This window comes from Phoxinus phoxinus (genome assembly GCF_949152265.1).
Source record: "Phoxinus phoxinus genome assembly, chromosome: 7".
NCBI classification, from domain to species: Eukaryota; Metazoa; Chordata; class Actinopteri; order Cypriniformes; family Leuciscidae; genus Phoxinus; species Phoxinus phoxinus.
This window is the reverse complement of record NC_136882.1, coordinates 31,355,380-31,380,254: the sequence shown is the minus strand read 5'-3', so window position 1 is coordinate 31,380,254 and position 24,875 is coordinate 31,355,380. Positions and strand designations below refer to the sequence as shown.

The following is a 24,875-nucleotide window of genomic DNA, read 5'->3' as shown; positions in this document are numbered from 1 at the left end:
GAGGAATGGTATAGGACTTTTAGAAATTTTTTGAAAATCTATCTTGATTTTCATTCAGATATTGCTAGTAAATTTCACAAATGATAACAAAGAAACAGCAACTGACACATTTAATTAAAAAATGACATTTTGTTGTAAAAAGACTGAAATGGTATTTTCTTCTAAAAACAAACTCCAACAACAAAACGCTAGATGACCATGGCACTCTTTTTATTATAAAGCCTTTATTATATCATGGCTACATGCAAAAAAAAGTTAAAAGAACTCTCCTTTGTTTCAGCGAAGGCCTTCCTCAGAGAGAGTAACACAAACTATCTTTCCACAGGCGTGAGTAAAATTATTCATAAGTCACGTGGTTAGCAAACAGCTGTCGTGTGACTCAATCTCATATAGTGTTTAACATTTGCTATTGTTACATTATTCAAACACTCCACACACACAAAAAAAAAGTTGGAAGAAAAGGAACTAAAATCCAAATCCTCATTCAGTCTTTGATATTTCATAGCCTTTCATTTATATAACCGGGAAAAAAAATATCTCCGATTAAGTTTTTGTTCTCTATTTTTGGATTATGTTGAACCCGCAACTGTAGACACATTCACTTCATATTCTGGAAACACCCGCATTGGACATTGTTTGAGGGTACTCCAATTATTCTTGTTTTATTTACAACTTTATTTATATATATGTATATTTATTTGTATTTTTATTATCATCATTTGTATTATTATTTATTTATTTATTTTTTACAAAGAATGGGACACCCTATTGAACTTTACATGCATAGTGGCTATACTGTAGCAAGTCTACATGTGCACATCATTTGTGCCATATGGGACAGGGCTATTTTTGTTGTAGTTTTTTTTCCATCTGAGCCGTTTTTTTAATTGATCTATGAAATCATGCTTTTAATGGCCATTTTTTGTCATTGTGATACATATTGTTTTTTTCAGAGTTTAATGTAATGAATACTGCATTTTAAAAGTTAAGAAATATTTCAACACGCAGTACAGCTGATGTCAGTATAATATTGGAGCAGTTGCATGAGTCCGCGGACGGAGCATCTTGAGTGTTTATATTAACAATGGGGTGTATGGGAGAGAAAGTCAGCATGAAATCAAAATTGACAATTCTTTTTTTTGAATGGAATATTGAAGTATGTGATATAGATTCATTATTTATCCATGCACGTCATTATTATTTTTTAAATCATGTGCTCTTGTAATCTTAATTCAAAATAACCTCGACATGTCGTCTCTTCATTGATGTTTATTTGCACAAGGACAACCTGTCTCTCACATGAGATTATATCACAATAGCATCCACAATCCAAAAGAAAATAATACTTCCTTTTCTTTTCAAAACGAAAAAAATGACTTCCTTTCCATGCTGACTTCAATGCACCTATAAACTTACCTTCCTTTTAGATTTATTGCATTTATTTTATTTTTTTTAAAGCATTTTGTGTGAACGAACTATTAAGTTAAGTAAAATTGGTTAATAGGAAATGTGGTGTGTCATGCATTAAATATAGATGTGAATGAGATCCTGAAGGAGAATCAGAGACGGTCTATCCATTATTCTCTCTTCCTTTCACAATCTCTGATTTATTCAGCTCTAGATGCCCATCTCCTATTCTCCATACCGCCAGCGCTTTTGTATTTGGTTATGATAATCAGATCCCAAACTTTATTTCTCAATGTAGCAAGATCACTCCAGGTGAGGGAAATCACGCTATACCTCTTCATTAAAAGCCTCAAACTGTGTCTGCCTTTCTATCATTTTTTTCAGTGTTACTCTTTATCAGTCCTGATGATAGGATGGAGTAAAGGCTTCCAGGCAATTGTACCTTTATACTGTATCTACTCACTGAGAGATGTTATGAATGGAACTGACTCAGAAGTCAAAACCCATATTGGCTCATACGATCTTGTGTAATCCAAATAGAGGATTCTTAGCTATGAACAAGCTTGCATGGATTCTGCTCTCAGGAACTGGGGTTGTTATAGTTAACTAAAGTAAAACCATAACTTTTTGTACTTTAAATATAAATGTAAACTGAAATTACACTGTCCAGTGAGATTTTAAAAAGTCACTGTTTGGATTTAAATATGGCAAATGATGTTTCTAGCATGCAATATGTTTGGCAACAGTTCTTCTAATCCTAATTGATGGAGTGTGTAGCTTTTCATTTCTTCAACCATGTAGGAAGACTACATCATGGCCATATTCCAGAATGACAATGTCAAGATTCATCAGGCTCAAATTGTGAAAAAATGGTTGGGAGGGAGCATGAGGAATCATTTTCACATATGCAGTGACACCTCAGAGCTAAGACCTTAAATTCATTGAAAGTCTTTGGGATGTGCTGGAGTAGACTTTACAGAGTGATGGACTCTTGCATGAAAATAACATCATAACATTCTTTCACAATTTGAGCCTGATGAGTCTTGACATTGTCATCCAGGAATATGGCCATGATGTGTCTTCCTACATGGTTGGTTAAGAAATGAACACTCCTACACACTCCATCAATTATATATTCAGTATATACTAAGGGGCTGTTGAATGCTTTAATCTGATTGGTTTACGCACTACAGTTCCATATCACTTCGCCAAATGATTTCAGTTATTTGAAAAGGGTATTTACAGCCTACAACAGCAAAAGAACCAAACCCGAACCAATGACACTAACCAAGCAAATAATTATTGTAAAGAATATAGGATAAAAAATGAAATTTTTCCATGTTTTTTCCACAAAATTCAGTTTATTACGGAAAGGACATACAATGTTTCTCCCGTTCTCTTTCTCGAACGCACACACATACAGTACGGACACACATTCACACAGAAGTGTGTTGTTAGCGCTGCTCTGATGATTTTATTCAGTAAAATAGTTTATCAACTTGAAAGCTACGAGCCATTTCTCGCTAGCGATGTAATAACGGCTCTGTTCTTGGAGCAAATCAACTTACAGTTCTGCTATTAATAGACACACTGCTACTGAAAACTGTTGAGAGACGTACAGATTCAGGTAATTCATACACACTTGATCTCTCTCTCTCTCTCTCTCTCTCTCTCTCTCTCTCTCTCTCTCTCTCTCTCTCTCTCTCTCTCTCTCTCTCTCTCTCTCTCTCTCTCTCTCTCTCTCTCTCTCTCTCTCTCTCTCTCTCTCTCTCTCTCTCTCTCTCTCTCTCTCTCTCTCTCTCTCTAATAACTGTATTAATAACTGCATTGACTGTAACCGCAGTATAAGCAGAATAATTGACTTTGGGCCATTGAATTATTAGGAAAAAAACTCAGCTTCGCATTGTGGCTGCATTACCACCTCGGGTGTGCATCTATTATGCAACGACCAATTGTGTGTGTGTGTATGTATGCATGTATGTTTTTTTTTTTTTTTGAAGATTGATATATTTTTGTTCCTTTTATATCTTCCATTTTTCTTTGGTCTATTTGAGTTTATTTGATTTTTGTTTTATTTAATTATTCAATTGTTTTCCTATTGTCTCCACTGAAGAATCCAAACAAATTTGTCACTTCACCTTTAAGTGTAGCAGAGGTAGAAAAAGCATCTTATCCTTCTTGCCTTTCCTTCCCTATATTTCCTGGGGGCTTTTCACAGCATGCCACAGTCTCCGAGTAAGCCTCTGTGATGCTCGTTTGGTCTGACCAGTCCTGCTGTACTTGTCTAAGAGGGAAGCATTGAAAGAAAACTGTCACATTGTGCAGTTTTCATTCCCCAAATAAAAACAGATGCATCCGTCAAGGTTAGCTTAGAACCTATGGATTTACTGCCATCATTATTTTCAAGCAATATTATTTTAATCATTAATCTCGAACACACATTGTATCCTTCAAATGAGATTTAGAGGAAAGCAATAAGGCTTTGCCACCGCACTCAGATAATATTACTGCACTGTCAGGGGCCATAGGGAGGGAGGGCCCTAGGCCAAATTCAGGCAGAGAGAGAGAAAACATACCCTCACAGTCGCTGGCTTCAAAAACAAAAGGTAAAGCCTCTCTGCTGTTTAAATGCTTTCCTAAACTCTGAAAATAAAACTGGGTAAGTGTCTCTTGAAGAGATACCATTTCTTAGTGGTGAAAATATTTGCTCTGACAACAATTTGATTCAGTTGTAAATATTTACTAAAATGTGAAAATGTTATATTTTGTCACAATTTTTAAAGATTCATAACCTCAATTAATTTTATTTTTGACAGAGGTCAATCAGTTCAATCAATATATGGACTAACTGGTCAATTTTAGTCTGAAAAGTAAGTTGCTTGGTTTAAAATGCAATTTTATATTGTACTTTTTTTTTTTTGCAATACAGCACTGCTTTATCATTGTAGACTTAATTGTAATCAGATTTTTAAATCATGTAATAAAAGTCAGATTAATCTTGATTCAGTTACATTGTAAAGATAATCAATTGTTAAATTAGTTAATTTCATAAAGCAATTCTGGAAAAAATGATGTCATCATTCAGCTCAGTTCAGTTCTCATACAACAGCATCAGTGCAGTCCGATCAATAATATTTTTTAATATTAAAACAATTGTATTTTTGGTAAAAATTTGATAAAAATTATTCTGAACAGCAAGTTCTTTGATATTAAAATTTTAAAATTGCATCATTATTGTAGACTTAATTATAATCAGATTTTTGGATTCTGTAGTTAATGAATAGCATTTTCAGATTTTAATTTTTATACATCTGTTTATTTTATTTTTGACAATAATTCTATCAATTCAATCAATATAGACTATCTGACCAGATTTAGCCTAAACAAGTAAGTTATTATAATTTGTTTTAATCTGTAACCAATGCATTTAATTTTCTGATTGCAGCATTTGAATTTTTACACCTCTATTTAAACCAGTTCTTGATTTTTAAGGACACTTTTGCCTATTGGAGGAATTACATGCTGGCAATTGCTTAATTGTTAAAAGTTATCAGGGGCCTGGATAACTTGGGCCCTGGATTAAACGTTGTGACTAAAGCGTGAGACTTGTACCTAGAATGGAACCTTTCTCGTGAAGCATCATGAGTTAGTCAGCACTACTTCTGTTTGTGCAGCTGCAGCCTCCCTGTGTGGGTCCCTGCCCGTCGTAGCGCCGCTGCATTCAGGATCAGGTACTCCTCCGCTGAGGCATGGGCACAGACGTGCTCTCTCTGTAATGACAGTGATAAAAGGTCAGAGCACATGTCAACCCACTTTAAAGAAATTGAGTTATAAAGACTGGCCAGTTGAAGCTCGCAGTCCTTCATTTTGTGTCATCCTCTGGCAGCCGTGTGAGCCTTAGATGCGAAGTGTCTAGGCTGGTATAATGAGAAACAGTGAGAGACAGAGCGGACGGCCCCCCTCTACCGAAACCTCCATCCCCGCTTCACTCCGTCGCTCCGTCTCAAAGCTTGTTTCCAAAGTCATCCTGCAGTTCTCTCCGAGTCTCTTCATTATGGTGGGTGGCAGATGGAAGGTCTGGTGAGCTTGAGCTTTATTCATTGTGACTTGTTTTTCATTAGTCCCTAATTTGACGTCAGGAAGCATAACTGCCTGGAGCCAAGGGGTATATAACAATTAAGGCACACGCAGGTTAGACCCTCACTTGCCACCTTCAGGTACACATGTGTGGGTTTGGTTCTAGTTAGTTGGAGGATTCATTAATGTTGGTGTGTTCAGCAAGTGATCGTAAATGAATATAATTTATTACAGATGCTACAGGTGTCAAGCTCCTCATAATTTGCTCATCATAAATCAGTAGTTTAAAAGAATGGAATGGAACCTCATGGTCTAGTGGTTAGTGATCTGATTCATTGGGCCATGGTGCTTACAGGCCATGCATGTTTGAGTCTGTTTTTTTATTACAAGAATACTGATGATTTTTTTTTTGCAATTTATCCACTTTATTTCCATCTCATCACCTAGAGGGTCTAAAGGTGTTGGAAGGTTAAATAGGATGGAATCTGCAAGTGTTACAGATACTGTCCCTGTTCCTGTGTTTTTCTGCTGTAGAGGACAGCTATTCCAGTTTTGTTTTTCAGTGAGGAGGTTTTCTACACTTCTGTCTCAGTTGATTGGGCCCAAAGTGCTCTGGCCTTTCTGTAGTGTTGCTCTGGAAGGGAAGTCTGCACGTCTAAAGAACTCCACTTAAACCTGTTTTTTTGACTGCAAGTCTTCATGTTTCCTCTTACCTGAACCCAAGAGCTAGCCCTTCAGCTCTTAAGTTCCAGGTAAGAGGAAACAGGACGACAGGCAGGGGTCTGGCAGATGGGCAGCTCTGACAGAGGTTATGATACTAGAGCATGTTATGTATCTTGTGAGAAAGCGAGCAGTTTAAAAAAAAATCCAGGGTTATTATCGTTTTGAATTTAGTTTTATTTCTATTTCGGTTTCAGTTAGTCCTTTTAATTTAGTGAAATTTTCCAAAAATGTTAATTTTAGTTATACAATATGTTTATAATTATAATGTTTTATAATTTTAGTTACTATAGTTTATTATTTTTAATATAGTTTTATTATTTTTTTATTATTATATTTTTCATTTATTTTTGTTGTAGTTTTAGTATTTTTGTGCTGCTAATGAATTGTTAAATGATAAAGATGATCAATATGTGCCCATTTTTATTTGATTTTAGCTCATTTTAGAGTCATTGAAATGTATTTTTATTAAGTGTCTTTTTTTTCCCAAATGGTTTTTATTTTTATTTCAGTTATTTGTATAAAGTTATAAAGTTATCAGTTATTTATATCAGTTCATCTTGTGTGTATATATATATATATATATATATATATATTTTTTTTTTTTTTATTATTATTTTTTATTCAGATTCATTCTGTAAAGTAATTTGATAAGTGTGTATGTCCAATAGATCACAAAAGTAGAGATATCAGTTGTTTATCTTGCAGCGAGACTGAATTACGATCAGTTGCTTTTCTGATTTTTCTCCTGAGAATAAATCCCTGTAAATTAAGTGTTTCTGAAGAAACATTGCCTCAAATTGTGCTCAAATTTGGCAAGGTACCAAAGTCTGTAATGAAAAGGTTTCAAAATTAACAAAATGAACACACATTCCTCTATGACCAAATTATCTCAATTATGCAATTCACATTTGCTCTATATTTGCACAGTATCAACAATTTCTCATTTGTGTCTTTTATTTTTAATCTCTCCGAAGGCACTTTATGAGAAACATCTGAGATCTCCAAAAGTATAACTTCTAAGTTAGTTTTCCTCTGAGTAGCTGTGCTGCCCTGGTTAAATGCATCAAGTGTCTGCAGGCTATTGCAAAGCACAAGGTATTAGTATACAGTGTTATGTACAGCTCACTTTTATCGATTGAGGCAAGACTGTCACTGTAAGATGTCTTGTACATCCATGTGCTCTGAAAGCAAATGTCTTGGAAGGGCCTTGTTGTTGCGTGACCATCGGCGCTGTACGAACTGAACTGCTCTGTTCAGCTGCTAGAGCTGAGATCTGTAAGTCTATTCAATTACCTCAAACACCTCCAAGATCAATGGCTGTATTTCTTCCTCACGGTGAGTTAAACAGTTCATCTTGTATTAGTAGTGACACGGTCTTCCAAGAAATCAACTCTGCTTTCATCTTCATTCTCATGTCCCAGGCGATGTATCGATTTCTGATAGGAAAACAGTGAGGGGGGAAAAGAGCAAGAGAGAGTGTCAAAGAGATGGAAGGAAGCAGAAAATGCGAAAAGAAAGAGAAAACAGCCAGTCCTTGCTGTGAAAGTGGCTTCTGTGCCAGAAAAGAAGCCCGAGGCCTAATTTCCCATGGCTCCAGGCTCAGGGCTAATTTGTGTAAGTGAGGAGACTGACCTCCTTGAAGATTAAACAATTAGCAGGTCCTGAGCTCTCGATGAACACAACCAGTGAGCCCCAAGAGAAGATGACAATTTAGAGCTGGCCTGTAAGAAATTCTGGGATGTGTGCTACGCTCCTCCTGTCTGTCCTGTGCTGAAATTACACCTGAGACTCGCAGGACCTTCTTGACTGACTTGCATGGATGTCTGAATTGGATTTTTTTTTTTTTTTTTGTTATGTAGAACTTAGTTACAACAAGTAAACCTGTAGCGATTGGATTGGAACTCAATGTTGGACACTAAACCCATTCTCCTTTGGCTCGCCATGCTTTAATGTCTTCCCACTTCAATCCGTTGTGTTTAATAGCATCCTCTTTCTGCACCATGGAGCCTATTTGTTCCGTTCCTCCCAAACAGCACTAGAGCAGACACAAGACATTAATAATTGCCCCGGCATAGCTTTTACCGATGTTACGGAGATGTAGTGGGTCTGTTCAACCTGCATTACCATCACCTACACAACCCTGCTGTAATTCAACACCAAGGCTGAGTGTGAAGGAGAGGGAATTGCCCGGGTGTGTTTGGCGGGGATGTTTTGGCTTGGCTGTAATAACATGTCAAATTAGCATTTCTCCAATTCAGCACGTACAAAGGCCAGCCTATAATTGCTTTAACCTGCAGCTTTCTTTGTGGTGATGTGGTAATGAACACTTTCAAACAATAACAACACATCCATATCGCCTCAGTGATTCGGTTCTTGTTTAAAGCGTGAAGCTAATTTATAGAGCTCATGTTTGGCTGTTTCTGCTGGAGATACTGATTATACTGTCAAATTTCCATTTTTAGGATTGGAACCTGATTTGCTTATCTGCGTGCTCCATGAAGGTATGTTTGAGATATTAAAGGTGAAGTTTGTAATTTATGCGTCCCTAGTGGCAACATGTGGGATTGCATTCTACTGTGTTTGTGTGTGACGCATGATTTTTTTCCCCCCAAATCAGTTTAGCGGAAATCCCGCCCTGCAGCTGATTCTAAAAGATTTAATTGGTCATGTCAATCACGGTACTGATTGCCTACACCAAACACTGATTCCTAAACCTTCCCGTCACTGTAACTTTAATCAATGAAATTAGCTGCAGGACGGGATTTCCGCCGATGACTCTTTTGGATCAGTTTGAAACACTAATATGCAGCAGTACTAGAGTGATATTTATAAATATACAGTACATCAATGAATTACAAACGATCAAACTGAATTAAAATCAATGGAACTGGATTGAATCAAATCTTAATTGAAACCCAGTCCTACAATGCTGTGACTTTTGGGGTAACTTTTTAAAACTTGTTTGGAAACTTGGAGAATTACTGTCAACACCTGAAAGTAGATCAAACCAACCAAATATTTGACATCCCTTGCAAGCAGAAAACATAATCTGGAATGATAGTCACTAGTGGTATGGCTCACACAAATATGTGAAACCAGATAGAGCATAAAGCAAGGATCACTGTTTTCAGGGCCAAAATGTTGAGCTGACATCTCAGAGCTAGTGTGAGTGCATTTGCCAAGCAATCTAAGAGAGCGATATTTTCCCTTGATAGCTCTGATAGCTCGTTCTATTTGCCCAGCTCTTCATCACACAGCCAGACCTTTCACCCACATTATATATTATACCACTGGTTGAATTTGTGCCACCCCTAATGTGAGTGTAGATTGCATCCTCAGTTAAATTATATCGTTGTTTTTGCTATGACTATATTGGCTGAGTGTTTGTATATCTTTTTAAATGCCAACCATTTGCAGTTTACATTCCTCTGCGCAGCATTAAAACGAATTATAATCGATTCAAGGCATAATGAGCAAGACAAGCTATCACAAATTAAAAGGAAACAGCCAACTTCCAGAGCTCATGCATGTAAAAGTCTCGGAGATGGAGTAATATTCTTTACTTACAGGCACCGTACTAGCTCATGTTCATGATGGAAGAGGTCAGGGATACCGATGCAATCCTGCATTCATTAAAGCGTTTGCGTAACCCCCCAACCCATCTGTTATGATGTCTCTTACGCGTAACCCTCGCGGCTATTATACGAAACGAGCCTTCAGGCAGGCTGTGATGTATGCTTGAACCATTCATCCATTTTCTGCCTTCCATTAGAAAGCACTATGAGGGTAAATAAGAGTTTGCTGATTCCGGAATATTTGGGAACATCTTGTTTTGAAGTTTAATGTTTTATTCCAGAAAGATTGGGAATTGGATCTCCTTTTTTCATGAGTTAGAGTTTGAATTGATTTGGCCGAACTAGAATGATGGGAAGTGGAATTTAATAATTTGCAGTTCATAAGTGATGCAGGTGCTCTTCCACCATAGTCCACACAATTAATATTTATTAGTAGAATTAAAAACAAATGATATTAATATAACCTACTTTTTTGTACATTTTAACTATTGTATTAAATAACAGTAAAATATTAAAGTAATATGAGTTTCAGTTCATTTGCATTGTACTTATTTGCATTCAAATTGCCATTCTGAATCCGGTTTGCTACCTCAATTCAAATTCAGGAATTGATTTGGATTGAATTTAAAAACCGTTCTGTGTTCAGTTCTGAATGACTCACAACCCTGCAATGCTTAACCAAGATGATTGCACTTCTCTCCTCTCTTTAAATGCGCCATAGTGACCGCTTTACTAGATACAGATGGTTTCTTGCAGGAACTTCAATATAATAGAGATACAGACAGAGGGGAAGCAGATGAAATTAGCGTAATGGTCCAGGGAGGAAGAGAAGTGTTATGTGGTCAGACCCCTGTTTTGCAAGCTGTAAGACAGATGAAGAGAGAAATGAGGAGAACAGCCTACCCTGTCACGAGTGGTTTACAGTGATGGATCGCAGAGATTAGTGTTACCTCTAACAGCTCGCCCATTGCTGTGGTAGCACAAGGATTTGTGCATGGTGTGACGATCGGAGACATTCCACGTAACAAGCTAATTTAGAAGGCCTCGTCTCTAGTAATCGTGAGTGAGATCATAGACATTTGGCGTAAGCTCTATTACTTGTGTCTGTGAGCAACCAAACTAGCAACCACCAAAGCATTGTGGCAGCGAGGTCATGTGCCATTTATGTTCTATAATATATAAATCTAGTTGTCTGTAATGAGGCATTGTTGTATAAAATAATGATTTTGTGTATTGTGCAAAAGCTTTTCTGCATGAAATCCATTTCAGAATCATCCTGTTTGCTCTGGGATTTTTTTTCTGCGGTGGCAGATCTGGAACTGGGGAACCACTAACCTCTTTTAAGCCTAGAAGTTGGTCTGGAAACTCCAAATAGGCATTGACGGGCCATTTATTAATTTACTGCCTGCTCCTTCTCCTGATCAGTCCCACATTATACCAACATTACACACAACTCAACACAGCAGCAAAACACATGAACACACATCAAATTGCTTTTCCCTTGTAGAGAAAGATGTCCCTTGCCCTCCCAGCTTTCGTGTAAATTTTAGTCCAGAGAAAAAATAGCCGGAGAAATCCGTCCCCCCTTTTAATGACAGAAACAGAAGAGGGGGAGGAGCGGAGGCTCACGCCGCTGTAATTAATGAGGACTGCTCGCTTACGAGATGAAGATTCATTTCATGGGCCACGTGAAGGGATGAGACGATCTCCCGCATGAAGGATACACCACAGAGCAGGCAGGGGGGTAATTGATGACGGGGCCGGCTCTGCTGTAAATGTGCTGTAAAAGCCATTAGGAAGGGTTTCAGTCTCACCCGTCTGATGCCTGCACAGATAGACCAGCCTGAGAGAATGCTGAAAACAGAACAAAAGTGCTCCTCAGACACAAAGACTGCTTTTTGAGACTGAGTTCCCACCAGCTGTCAGCACATTTCTTGCACTCTCTAATTGCCAATGACCTAGTGCTCTCAAACTGTGAGAGTTGCCATACAGCAGCAAATTAAATGCCTTTGGTTGCGGCCTCCATGTGATGGGCCTGTGATAATAAATATTCCTGCTATTAGCGGATGACATGGATTTATGACTCGATCAACATCACCAAAAATAGGATTTGGGCCTCCGTGAGATGGGAGGATGGGAATACGTGCCTGTCCTTGGTTTAAGCGGTCGCTGTGCCTCAGGGTTTGTGGCTTTCCTCCAAGTCATCCACGCAGAGACTCCTGAAAGGAAACTGCTTGTCATAGACATCCTGCTGATAGGGTTAAAACAAGAGTGTGCCATCTTCCTCTGCCATGGAAGAGGACACACAGCATGCTGAAGTATCATATTTTTACTTTTTTTCTTTCTTTTTTTTGTGCTTGGTTTTTTTTGTCTTTTGAATATATGAGTCAAAATGTAATTGGTAATATATTTATATTGTTCTTTAAGGATAATGTCCTGTTAAATTTAGTCAGTATTTCAGGTCAAGTCAAAATTATTTGTATAGCACTTTTCACAATACTCATTGTATCAAAGCAGCTCTACAGAAAATCATGATGTTAATGTTTATAATATCTATAATATAATATCCTTATAATGCATTTAGCAGATTATAGCTGACATTTTCCATCAATTCAAGCAGTATGCAAATAAGTTTGGCTTATATATCCATCTTTACATAAAGAACTGGGTGCTAATATAGTTACATTTGGTGGCGAAATATAAAAAATATTAGGCAGTTGAGATTTGCTATATATCGCTTTATGAGAGTATACCAGTATATATGCTAAACTTGTGTTGAATCATTCATATATTATCATATATATATATATATATATATATATATATATATATATATATATATATATATACAAATTTTAGTTGAAAGCAAAATTAAACCAAATATAATTTCAGTGTTGCTTTTTCAGTGTTATATTTTAAATTCATTAAAATAATTTTATTATTGTAATGATACATATTTTTGACTGATCTTTGTTATCATTGATTACGTTGTTGTCAGTAATTTAGTTTACGAGATTAACATACACATTGTTAAAAAATAATTATTAAAATTTGTCTTTTAAATCAGATGCCCGAAACAAAAACCTGTACTCACAAAATGATAATCATGAAATCCAACAGGAAATTACTAAATCCGATAGATTATAATGTATAATGTATAATTGTAAATGTAAATCTGTTTCTTCATGTATAATATAAGAGGAGATTCAATATTCAGCATATAAAATAAATCCTTAAAACAATACGATTTGGTTAGTCGAAATTGTTGCACTCTCACTGCAAATCCGCCACAGCTCAGTAGAGATAAACCAAAGCTTATTCTCTTCGAATTCCTGTCAGGATAAGCTGAGGTCTTTAAGAGTGGAAGTTTCCATCCTGATACATTCTTCTCTCCCAGAGGTATGTCTTTTTCTCTGCCTAGTGTGAATGAGACGGCCTATGGGATTATGGGTAATAAGGCGTGGACCTTGGTCAGCACAGCCCATTCGACTGAGAACACTCTGAACTCCAGTACTTTGTCTTCACATTTGTAGACCTAGAAAAGAGAAAACAAGATAGATTAAGGAGCCCGTTAGCTTTTGGACTGTGCTGTCCTCCTCCAGGACACACAGGAGGGCAGTGGTCAGGAACAAAAGGTCTGAGAGACAGACTATACTCTAGAATGATACATCCCACTCCAAACAGGTCCACTTAACTTTCATTTATGCAGAAGTCAGTGATGCAGAAGTACCATAGAAGTCTTCTTTAAATGGATGGTTCATCCAAAATTTCTAATTCTGTCATTTGCACTTTGTGTTGATTTTATAGCGGTACTAATATTATTATTTTTCCTTCCCAAAGCCTCTTTATCACCGAATAGTCAAAAAAAAATCCATGACTTGTGCACTGTATCCCAAGTCTTTTGAAATCGCAACATAGAGTAACAGACTGAAATGTATTTATGTGTATCTAAAGGCTATTTTTTATTCATTTTTTTTACAAAAAAAACTTTTCTTTAGCAGAAATATAGTCATATGAGTTTGGTACAGTATTAGAGAGAGTAAACAATAACATAATTGTCATTTTTGGGTGAACTGTAACAATATACTGGACTGACAGCTAAATGGCATCCAGTTTAAAACGTTTAACTCTAGTTTTATCCCAGCCCTCTAGTGAATCTGATACTATTTTCATGATCATTTCATGAGACATTTACTTGATAAATCGTCTCTTCGGGTGATTCAGAGAGCAATAAACCTATTATTTATAGGTGCACAAGCCTTCGGACAATTGTTAATGTCACCGTGTCCTGACCTCACGGGTGAGTTCAAAGCTCCAGTGCTCAGTCGGCCGAGTCGGTCTGCTAAAGTGTTTATGATACTAATATCAGCCGGTCCCATATGGAGAGGGCAAACCCATAGACTAGTGACTGGGACTGTAGAGGACATGGTTACCGGACCGTAGCACTGTCACGCAGAGATGCAATCATGACTGTCATTATTACCATTTAGTCCTTCACCAGATGCCCTCTTAACAGGCGACCAAACCTAACTGCAATACGCTTGCACGGATCACACCATCACCATTACCCCTCTGGCGATCAGCTCCGATCTTCCAATCCGCTCACGTCCTTTAAGCCAATGCATTGACGATGTTTACTTCAGGAAGTGACATTTGCAACTTTATTTAGCTCAATGAGTTGCCGGCTATTGGCATGACCTTTTCTGCCATTGCTGTGGGTCCAGCGAGCCTTAGAGACTCCGACTTCTTTTCTCGCTTATATTGATGTTCAATAAACCCCCGTTCTTCATTGATGAAGTCATTTTGTGCAATACTTATAAAATGCATCGACTAATAGAGGAGTGTTTAATTCCAATGAGAATATTTATATATACAAGAGTGGAGTCGGAATTGATGTGAACGGAGGTCGTGTTTATGCCAAGTTGTTTATTAGCAGTTGTGATTTGAAACTCAAATGCTATTTTGTTTTTGTGATGACAAATATTTTGGTCCCTTGTCAAACCAAATATCAAAAACAGTTTGTAGAATGTTTTACGGGTTTAATAGGGGTTAAGTCTCACACAGATTTCTCTGTGAGTAAATAATGACAGAATTTTTAATAATTCTCTTTTAGTTTCCCCATCCCATGTCTAAAGGAAACGGGTGCTGGGATGCTGTTTAGATTCCCATGGAGGCTGCACCTTTCAGACGCAGGTTTAGAGGCATCTTTCACTGTCCCAGTGATAAGGATGGGCTTTATGTATTCCGGTCATGTTGGATATACACACACCTTCCTGACAAATGCAAGGCCGGCAGGAGTTAGAGCTATGGGGTGAGGGGGAGGGGGGGGGGGGTGATAAACAGTTTTGTTTGTGTATCTGTGACTGAGTAAGGAAAGAGAGCATTTTATTTCTTTGATGAAACACATTAGACATGTGGTGGGATTGAATCAGGTGCGCTCCAGCGTGCTGCTGTAGTAAGAAAATTAATACACAAAGCACTAAATAAAAATGTTTCAAAGCTACCCATTTTCAGTCTAGAAAATGTTTGTTTAAAAAACTGCAGAAGCTACAAAGCAGCATTAACAGTGTCTTTTAAAACGATTCATCTAAAAAAAGGATTGGTTTTTGAGTGTGTGTATTGCAGAGGTCTTTAAATCTATTCTGCAAATACCATATGTCTGCAAAAATGAATGAAAAATATTCAAGGCTCGGTGCTTCAGAGCTGTTCATGTTCTATTCTCTTATTGTGGAGGTCCACTTTTTCAAGTTTGTTCTTTTGTGATAAATAATGTCCTTGTAAAAAAATATATAAAAGCAAGTGGTAGAAAACATTAGTTGCTCATATGAACACATTTATTTGTTACTAGAAGCTTTGTTCCAAAATCTAATGAGCTGGATTTAAAGGCATCTTAGATTGTTTTAAAGGATATACAATGCCATCATGCCTTCTTAAATCCCTTCTTCTGGCTAAATTATAAGAGAAGTGGTGGTTATGGTAGTCCCATTATGCACTGCAATGAGCTTTGTGAAACCATAAAGATTGATTATAAATACTTTCATTAATTGATTATAACATAAAATTCAGAACTGAGATTCATGCCCCAATCCATCATTTATGATCCAAAACAAAAATTAAAAAGACAGTTCAATCAAGCTGCAGTCAGAGGCATAAACTAGAAATAAAGATGCCATTTCTTTGTGTTGTTTGCCTGTGTGCGTCAGTGAGGAGGTTTGCTGAAGGGCAGCATGACTATGTTCTTCTTTATTGAAAAAGACAGACGCGGGGGATTGTAAGCAAGACATGCTTTATTTTAACGTCTACTGTGGCCCGTGGCAAAGAAGTGTGCAATCTATAAGTCTCAAGTATGCTGTGATGCTCACATGATGTTTACCTGTGGTTTGTGTACACAACATGTGTGTGTATAAAGTGCCTAGCTGGAACACACAGCACATCTTAGCTCCTAAAGATCAGTGCGATTATACGTAGATCTTGCTCTGAAAAGAGAGAGGCAGTTTATTGAAAATTATCACAAATTAAAAAATATTTTACTTTCAATTTTGGGTGGACTCTAAGGTTGGTGGTAAAAAAAAACCACCAACCTTTTGGTTGTACAATACTTTTTTTTTTTTTTACAGTATATTTAGTATATTTACTCCCTCATGAATTTGATGTTGGTGGGTTATCTGTATGGTATAGAAAGGAACATCCCCTCTAACAAGATTATATCCCACAATTCACCTGTAATCTCACATCGGAGCCCCTCGGGGTGCAATAAATGTTTATTACATCTAAGCTTCTTTCATAATACCTCCGTCTCTCTAATGCATGTTGAGGGTTTTTGAAAAGACCCAAGTCTAACACCTGACCTCAACGTATTTCAATCTCTCTTCATTTTATATTCTTCTCAAAATCTTTATTTTTGTTTTTCTACCCCCGATTAATTTGAGGGAGACTGGAAGGTTGTTATGTGCTTGTCTTGATTACTAATGAAGACTTTAGAGCTTTGAGGTCTTTAAAAAAGACAACACAAAATCAGAATTAATCATACTTTTCTAAAGTTCATTCAGTAATTTGTTCCTCGTTAAAATGGTTAAACTAAGATTTTTTTTTTTACTTTTGACCAGTGTGATTGAAGTAAAAAAAATATATATATATTCTGCCATCATTTACTTAAACCCATGTTCTTGTAGTGCCGTTCGTTCTTCCTTTAAAAAAAAAAGCTTTCAAGCTTCTAAAATGATGCAAAAGCACCATAAAACATAATAAATCCAGTCCATGTTTCAAGACTTCTGAATCCATATTATAGAACACATTGAAATTAACGTTGTGATTTACTGAAATACTGGACATCTAACTTAGCTCTCCCCAGTATGTTTGAGAAGTGAAGATGTTATAAATTATGTGTTCTTTTGAGTCAACTCTTTTCAATTACTCATTTGAGCCAGTTCACAAAACAGTTCTCAAATGCATTGTGAGCTAAGCTGAGAGAACATTGGTGCCGATGGTTCTACAATAGGGTTACACTGATTTTAAGAAATGCAGTCTAGTCTCGAAGATTTAATCATGAATCATACTGATTTGAAGTTCAACTCAGTGATCCAGTTAGCCTGGGAAAACCCAGACAAACTTCCGGCATATTTAGATTTGGTCTGCAAGTCAGTTTGGCAAGAGCCCATTCAAGCCCATTTCTAATCCTTCCAAATCGTGGCACTTTACGCGATGACGATCGCTCTGATTGGTTTTAGGTCTATATCCAATTGCGCCCAAAGGCATTTGAGCGACGTCCATTGGTGACGGCCCTTTGGAAATGGGCTGTGAATTAACTTTTCCTAGACCCACTCTCAGTTACAACTGAGAAGAGTTTGGTGTTAACCAGGCTATTATTCAGTCACAGTGGTTAAAAGCATGGAAAGTAAATGGTGAGTAGATGATGGAAACATTTTGATTTGTGGGTCAAATATTCCTTTAAATTGAAGGCTTGCAGATGTGGCCTAGAAAAAGTATTTATTCTACATGAAGCCGCCACCCCCGCTTCATTCTGCGTGAGTTTGTTAATGAGCACTTGATGAATACGGTCTCTGCTCTTGCATATAAGAGAGTAGCTGTCAAGTTCCTCCTCTTGTTCAACGTCCAAAGGACACAAGGACAACTCAAATTTCCAACTCCAATCACTTTTATTTTTTCTGGTTCTTTGTCAGCTGATTTATCTGTTCAGTGAATTAGGTTGTAAACCTTTAAAGACAGAGAACACAGTTACAATAGTACACATAGTTACAATAGCAGACAGTTACAATAGCAACCTATAAATTTCAACATTTTAAAATGAATTAATGATGAATTAACTACTTAAGCCTTTTAAATGGAAAACCATTATTTCAAACACCATGAAAATAAATAAACATTACAACCAACCATTGGCGTCTTTGGACTGAACCTACGAGTGAACTTGGAGTGTCTTCTCTCTGAAGTGTGTTTGTCTGAATGACTGAGGAACTCAATGCCTTAACAGGTGCGCCAAATCAGTGACAATGACAAGCAGCTGGTTTGCTGCTGCTGGTGCACTCTGGGAAATGTATTTCTTTGTGACTCATTCCTGAGATTCAGCTCAACAGTAGCATAACATTATTCAAACAGATGTAGTATATCAAGTATAAAAGGAAGATGTATAGCTGCATTGTCAGTTAGTCTAATCACATGGCGTCGTAATGCATGTGCTGACTCCCCTTTCTCTCGTTGTCTTTCTGGTGGGCAGAGAGTGGGTGGCATGGGATAGGCGTGGATTTGCTCGTGGATGTTGTGACAGTGGTTCAGTGAGGCGTGAGAGGGAGGGTTACACTCTTGGCTCAAAGGCACTGCCAGCTGATGCAACAGATGGCAAATATCTTTGATTGGCGCAAGGTGTTTGATGAGCAGAAATGGCTCTGTTTAATTACTTGTCAAGTTGTCCGTCTGGGGCTTGAGCCTCCTTGTCTGTCTTCAGGCATGATTGAATTGCATTGCTGGGTGGAATGAAGCACCAAGCAGTTCCTGCATATTGTTTACATCAAGATGTCATTATTTTTATTTTATTTTTTTGCAGTATGTACTGGCACAGAGAATAAGCTGAGTACTCTGTCAGACCTGGACCAGCAGTATCGGACCCTTCGTAAATACTACGAGAACTGCGAGGTGGTGATGGGTAACCTGGAGATCACCAGCATCGACCACAGCCGTGACCTGTCCTTTCTTAGGGTAAGTTCTTTGTGTGAGCCATTACAGGCCATTCCCCACATGACATCTCAGATTTCATATTCATATTTTATGTTTTCCATAGTGTCCTAATATTCTGTGCCATATCAAAGGTTCACGGTTTTAACCCTCTAGGGTCGGCAATCACGCCGGCGTGATTTGCGCGATTTTTTTCACATAGCACCTAAATACTAAATGACCATACTTGATTTGCCTGGCTTGGCATCAGAGTTCAGTTTGTTAGGTTACTGTAAAGCAAAAAACTTTGTGCATATAAAATGTCTACCAACGCTGCAACGGTTGTAATAAGGTCACACTCTGCACCTTCTTTTTTTAAAGTAAGACACTACAGTGTAAACATTTTAACTAATATATTTCACTATTTTTTCCCCAGTTGATTAATCACAGTACATTATGGCAATTGTTTTGTATTACAGGTTTTCTGAAATGTTTTTAAATATACATTCACATACGTTTCAAGAGCAGAAATATGAACATTGGACAAAGCCAGGTTAAAAATTGTTTCATTTTGTTGACTTACCGGTATTAGAGTTAAATGTTTTTACTGAGGGGATTTTTGATATCTCTTTTTATCAATCCATAATCAGCAACCTTTTTGTTCAGATTCGTGTTCACAAAAGAGGTAGCTTCTTTGTTCATTTCGTTTGCAAATGACCTGTCCCAGTTCATTTAGTTCATTTTCCAGACAAGATGTCTCATTGACTTCACTTTAAGGTTGAAATCAGGAAAGCATATGGCAGAAATAATAAGAGTAGCATGCTAGAGTAGTACAAGTATGCCTCTGTCTCGTCCAAGTAGTTCAGTGAAGGGCATATTCATTCTGTTGGTCCAACCAATGATATGCTACTTGCACTTATATACTATTTGTATATGAAGTCTTTGAAGTCAGAAAAAAGTAACCAAATAAATCCTGTGACAGGAGATATTTCTGAGTTGTAAGTGCATGGAAGTGAATAAAAACGATTTGTTCACTTAAAAGATTAGACATTGCTTTGTTCATGACAAAAACACCACTAGTGAAGAAAAAAAAAGAGCTAGATGGGAGTCAGACTTCACTGCTCACCTTCCCCCCCCACCACAACAGCCCTATCTTCCACATTGCAGCCCGTAACATGATGAGGATAATGGGTAGTCCAAGAAAGGTCAGGGATCTTTTCCTCAGGAAGAACACAGGTGTAAATATTGTGTGTCTAATGTGTGTTCAGACGTGACTAGCAAGGCTTTCTAAACTTGCTTGTGAACACATTGCTGGCTCTCACACATCCCTTGCCTAACTTTAAGACCAATTTCAATCGATTTCATTTGAAAAATGATTCATTGAAAAAATGTACTCAAAAGAACAATTCACTCATTAAGACAATTCTACTTCAGTGATCAAATCGTTCATGTACGTTTTGTGAACTGTATTAATTGATCCAATGAACAGATTATATATATTAAAAAAAATGATTTGCCCATGATCTGAACATTCATTTGAAAAAAAAAAACAGTATGAATGATTTGTTCACTGAAGTAGCAGTGTTCAATTCATGATTGAATTGTTCATTGTTCATTGAATTGTTCACAATTTCAATGTATATGGTTCACAAAACCAAGTTGAATGATTCATTCACTAATTGGACGGATTTGGTTCTTCAGTCTATCTTACACACTCAATGACTAAGGCTTAAACTTCAGTCTGTTCCTTACACAAAGCTAATCTATGGCTTCAGTAGACTTTGAATATAGCACACAAATTTGTATGAAACTCCTTTTTTTAAGTTTAAGATGTGGTCAGTTTGATCTTTATGTATAGACTGAAAAAAAAATTGTAATGACATGAGGGTGAATAAATAATGTCAGAATTTTTGTTTTGTGGAGAATTATTGCTTTGAAGACTCAAATATAGATTGACTAAGATGACCTTTGTGGACTCCCTTCATCACAGGGCCAAGGACATCATATCCAGTTGTCCTGTCCGATGCCAGCCCTGTAGGTCCATCACATCTTTTTTCCTCAGAGTGGACAGAGTTTTGCATTACTAATTGTCCTTCTTGCCGCAAAAACACACAATGCCACCCCGCAGGTCAGGAAAACTGTTCAACTGTGCAGGGCAAACACTGGCCTCCCGCTGAGGTAATTGGCCAATGCAATCGCTAGTATCAAAATAAAAGCGCTGATAAACAGAGTCGTATTATTGCTCAGGCTAAATAGGATGATGGTTAGGGAGAAGAACATTCTGTGCTTAGACATCAATCTAAAAACAATTCCGGTCCATGTTTATTTCGCCGCACCATAGGGGATGATAGAGCACAGCGAAAATCACTTGTAGGAAAATGCTTTAACATTTAGACTGCCATCTTTGTAGGCCAATGAGGTCTTGGTGTATCTAGAGGCCTCAGTTGCACAGGTTAATTGAACTTGTTAATTGAGAACAACAGCAGGGCCAAAGAGTGGAGTCACATGTGTATTTTTGGTAGGATTTTTAATATTTTAAAGCATTAATATCACGCTTCCCCAGGGTCTTCACGTCAGTTGGGGAAACTTCACCTTGAAGAGACAAGGAGGAGAAGAGAAATCTTTTCAGCAGTTGACTAGCCGTCTCTTGGGTGATTGAAACTGATGCTTTCTTTTTTAAAGATAGCTGGAGATTGATGGCCGCTTCCAAAACAGCCAGAATAGCTTTAGTGGTAAACAGAGTTCATCTTCTCGTGCCTTCAGGGCTGATGAATTAAACCCTCTATTTGATGAATAACTGTAATTCTGCCCTCTTAAAAATTCCACATTTCTCTTTTAAAGGCAAAGGTTACATCGCAATTCAGAGTTAGATGTTTCGCATGGACGTTCAGTCCATGTGAACAGTTGCTGGTTGTCCATCCCATTTATGCGCATTTTAAATTTGTTTAAACGCTTGATATTCGCATAAACTCTCAAAATTGCCATAAGGTTTATGCGCTAGGCTGAGGTGGAGTTAAAGGTACTGGACAGAAATGTTCTTTTTGCAAAACAGATGCCGTATTTTCATTATTTGGAAACGTGTTCCATAAGTTGGCAAACACTGTGCTACTGTATAAAGTTAAATGTTTTGCATTCTCTTTTGTCAAATTTTCTGAAATACATTTAAATAAATGTAAAACATTTGGATGGAAATCCAGCTACTGACACCTTCTTGCAAGAATCTTTGATAAGGTCGTCTTTCGACCCTCCATCCGCAAATAATGCATTATATGCTTAGTTCAGGATTTAATGAGCCGATATAGAGTTAATAACCGGTTATCATTTCCAAGAGGAAAGCGTAAATATTTCCACAAGGCAGCATGTCATTAGGCTGAAGATTAGATACTGCAGAGTGCCTGGAGTGTGAGGTCTGATTGGAAATATTACTGGATATACGGTGTTGCCATGGAGCCCTGACAGGGACCAGAACTATTCTTCTTTTTAATTTCATGTCTCTTTTTCCTCATTGACTGCCTCTTTTTTTCCTTTTCTATGTGTTTTCCTTATTTTCTCCTAATGTTGTCTGATCTAGTCAGTGGCTTCCCAAAACAAGCAATGTTCCTAGAATAGCTTCCAGATCCTGAACTGAAGTGATCGGGAGTTGTGTTTTGGCACTGTAGCGCTGACGTGACTTTGCTAAAGGGTCACCAGTTTTCAACTGTCTCTGACATTTTGCAGATTTCGAGTTGGCGTATATAAAAACATTGCTAGCAGTATTTAAAAAGTCATTCATTAATATTATGTTAATTCTTAACAAACCAGTAGTTCCGTCAAATGTATATGCAAACATGTGAATTAAAGTGTCTTGAGAGCTTTTGAATGTAAATATATATATATATACAAATCTGCATTTGTTTTTATTGAATTACCATACAAGGCTGTATGGACTACAATTCTGAGTGACTTCTGATTGTTTTATGTCTTATATAAGCAAATTCTAAATAAAACAATCGCATAGGGAAAGGATCTCAGTGTCCTCCATTGTTTTTCTCAGCCCGAGGCGTCTCTGAGCTTGGATGGGCCGAAGGTTGCTACTCTCAGAAACATTCACCTCCACTTCTTAGAAACTTTCCTATTTGTTTACTGACTCTAGATATTGATTCAAATCAAACTTACCTTGAAATAGAGAACATTTTAGGATTGTTTTCCTGGCAAATACTGTCTAAGCAGCCGTTGTTGTGTGGGATGTGAATACTTGGTTCTCCATTCAACCCTGAGAATATACAACATGTCTCACGATGATGAGATACAATTTACTTCCATAAACTTTAATAATGGTACAAATGATTTGAAAATAAATCATTTTGGTTTATTTTGTTTGGTAATGGATGACTCACTGGCTTTTTCTAAAAGCCTAGCAAACTACATATACTACCTACTGCCTAAATATTGTAGAAATAGAACCTTATAAACTTTTCAGCTTCAAATTCAACAGCAGCTGATTATAGTTGATTGAGTTTTGCGCATAGTTGTTTAAAGCAATTGTTATATATTGCTTCAAATAAAAGACTGTGATGTCTGTGAGGAAAAAAAAAAAGAAATTATGATGAAATGGACAAAAGAAATTAAAAATAATGAGAGCAATTTTATTTGTGTGTTAGTTTGGTAATATGAAGTGATGTAAATACTTAATGTACCTTGTACATTGAAAGTCTAAATTAAAAATAGGATGAAGTATATTTTTTACATTGGAAACGTATAACTGAGCAAAAATCAGTTGCAATAGTGTTTAGGCCTGGTGTGTGACGAAACACGAGACGATACACAATATTGCGTTGAGGAGAACGAGACAAGACAATATTTTTAAGAAACGCTATATTTAAGAATTCTTCAGTGACAAAATGGGATTGGAAAAATATTATTTTATTCAACTGAAAGTCACAAAATGTAAAACAATGCAAGTGTATTTTACTTATAATTTAACTAATCTATTTCTGTCACTAACAATTATTTTGGTAATATTGTTCTACCTCATGAGCATAAATTATCATATGAAATAAAAGACAGAACAATTATGCAAGCACTGTAAAAAGTTTTGCTACAAACTCAACTCAGTCTTGCTGATATCGCGAGACAGATTTTCACCTCAACCAGAAATATTGTCACATTTTATTATCGCAAGATCTTGTGACACGAGATCCCGTCACACCCCTAATAGTGTTTCTAAATTCCTAGAAATGTACATTAATGAAGTTCATGTACGTTCTACCCCAGGTAATGTGGTTTTTCCAGAGCGAAGTGCTTCACACGTGCTGCGTTAGATCAGCTGTGATCGAGAGACGTTTTCACAGTGCCCTTCAATATTAATGAAGACTGATGAAGTGTTTAGGAGTCCATGTCTTTCAGCTCTGCCTGGATGGGATTGACAATCGCAATTAGCAAACTCTCAAGTTCATTTCCATCACTTTAATATGACATGAAGACGGGCTTAAAAGGGGAGGAGAGAGAAGGAGCAAGAGAGGAGGGGGATTTCATTTGCTTTGGGAATAATTAGTCAAATATTGGTGCAATTAGAGGACACGGGAAAAAGACCACTTTCACAGAATATCAGTATCTTGACTGTCAGATACAATAAAGCAATTTATTATTTAATTAACATTAATTTTATACTTAATATTGATTTTCGTAATTTTTTTATTTACGTTTGTATGATAAGTACATTTAGTATAATGTAAAATCTGTGTCCTTTAGCAAAACTAGTTGAGAATCACTGAAACGTTTTAGCTCATGTTTATGGACTCACAGTTTAATGGAGTTTTAGAAGAAATATAAGCACTTCCACACATGCACGTAAAAAGAGAGAGACCTGTTTCTCGACTGCAGCGTCTCGTCACTTCTCATGCCTACGGCGAATGTCAGCACAGGTTCACATTCACAAAGGCTCGG

The 24,875-nt window shown here is 37.0% G+C and overlaps 1 protein-coding gene across 2 annotated transcripts in view; it reads left to right on the top strand.

Moving 5' to 3' along the window:
• erbb4b (erb-b2 receptor tyrosine kinase 4b) overlaps positions 1–24,875 on the top strand; it is a 301,643-nt gene that overhangs the window by 126,270 nt on the left and 150,498 nt on the right. For both annotated transcript variants that reach the window (XM_079619307.1, XM_079619306.1), the window contains exon 2: positions 18,844–18,995. In XM_079619307.1, coding sequence (XP_079475433.1) covers positions 18,844–18,995 — 152 coding nt within the window. The remainder of the gene's footprint in view (positions 1–18,843; positions 18,996–24,875) is intronic.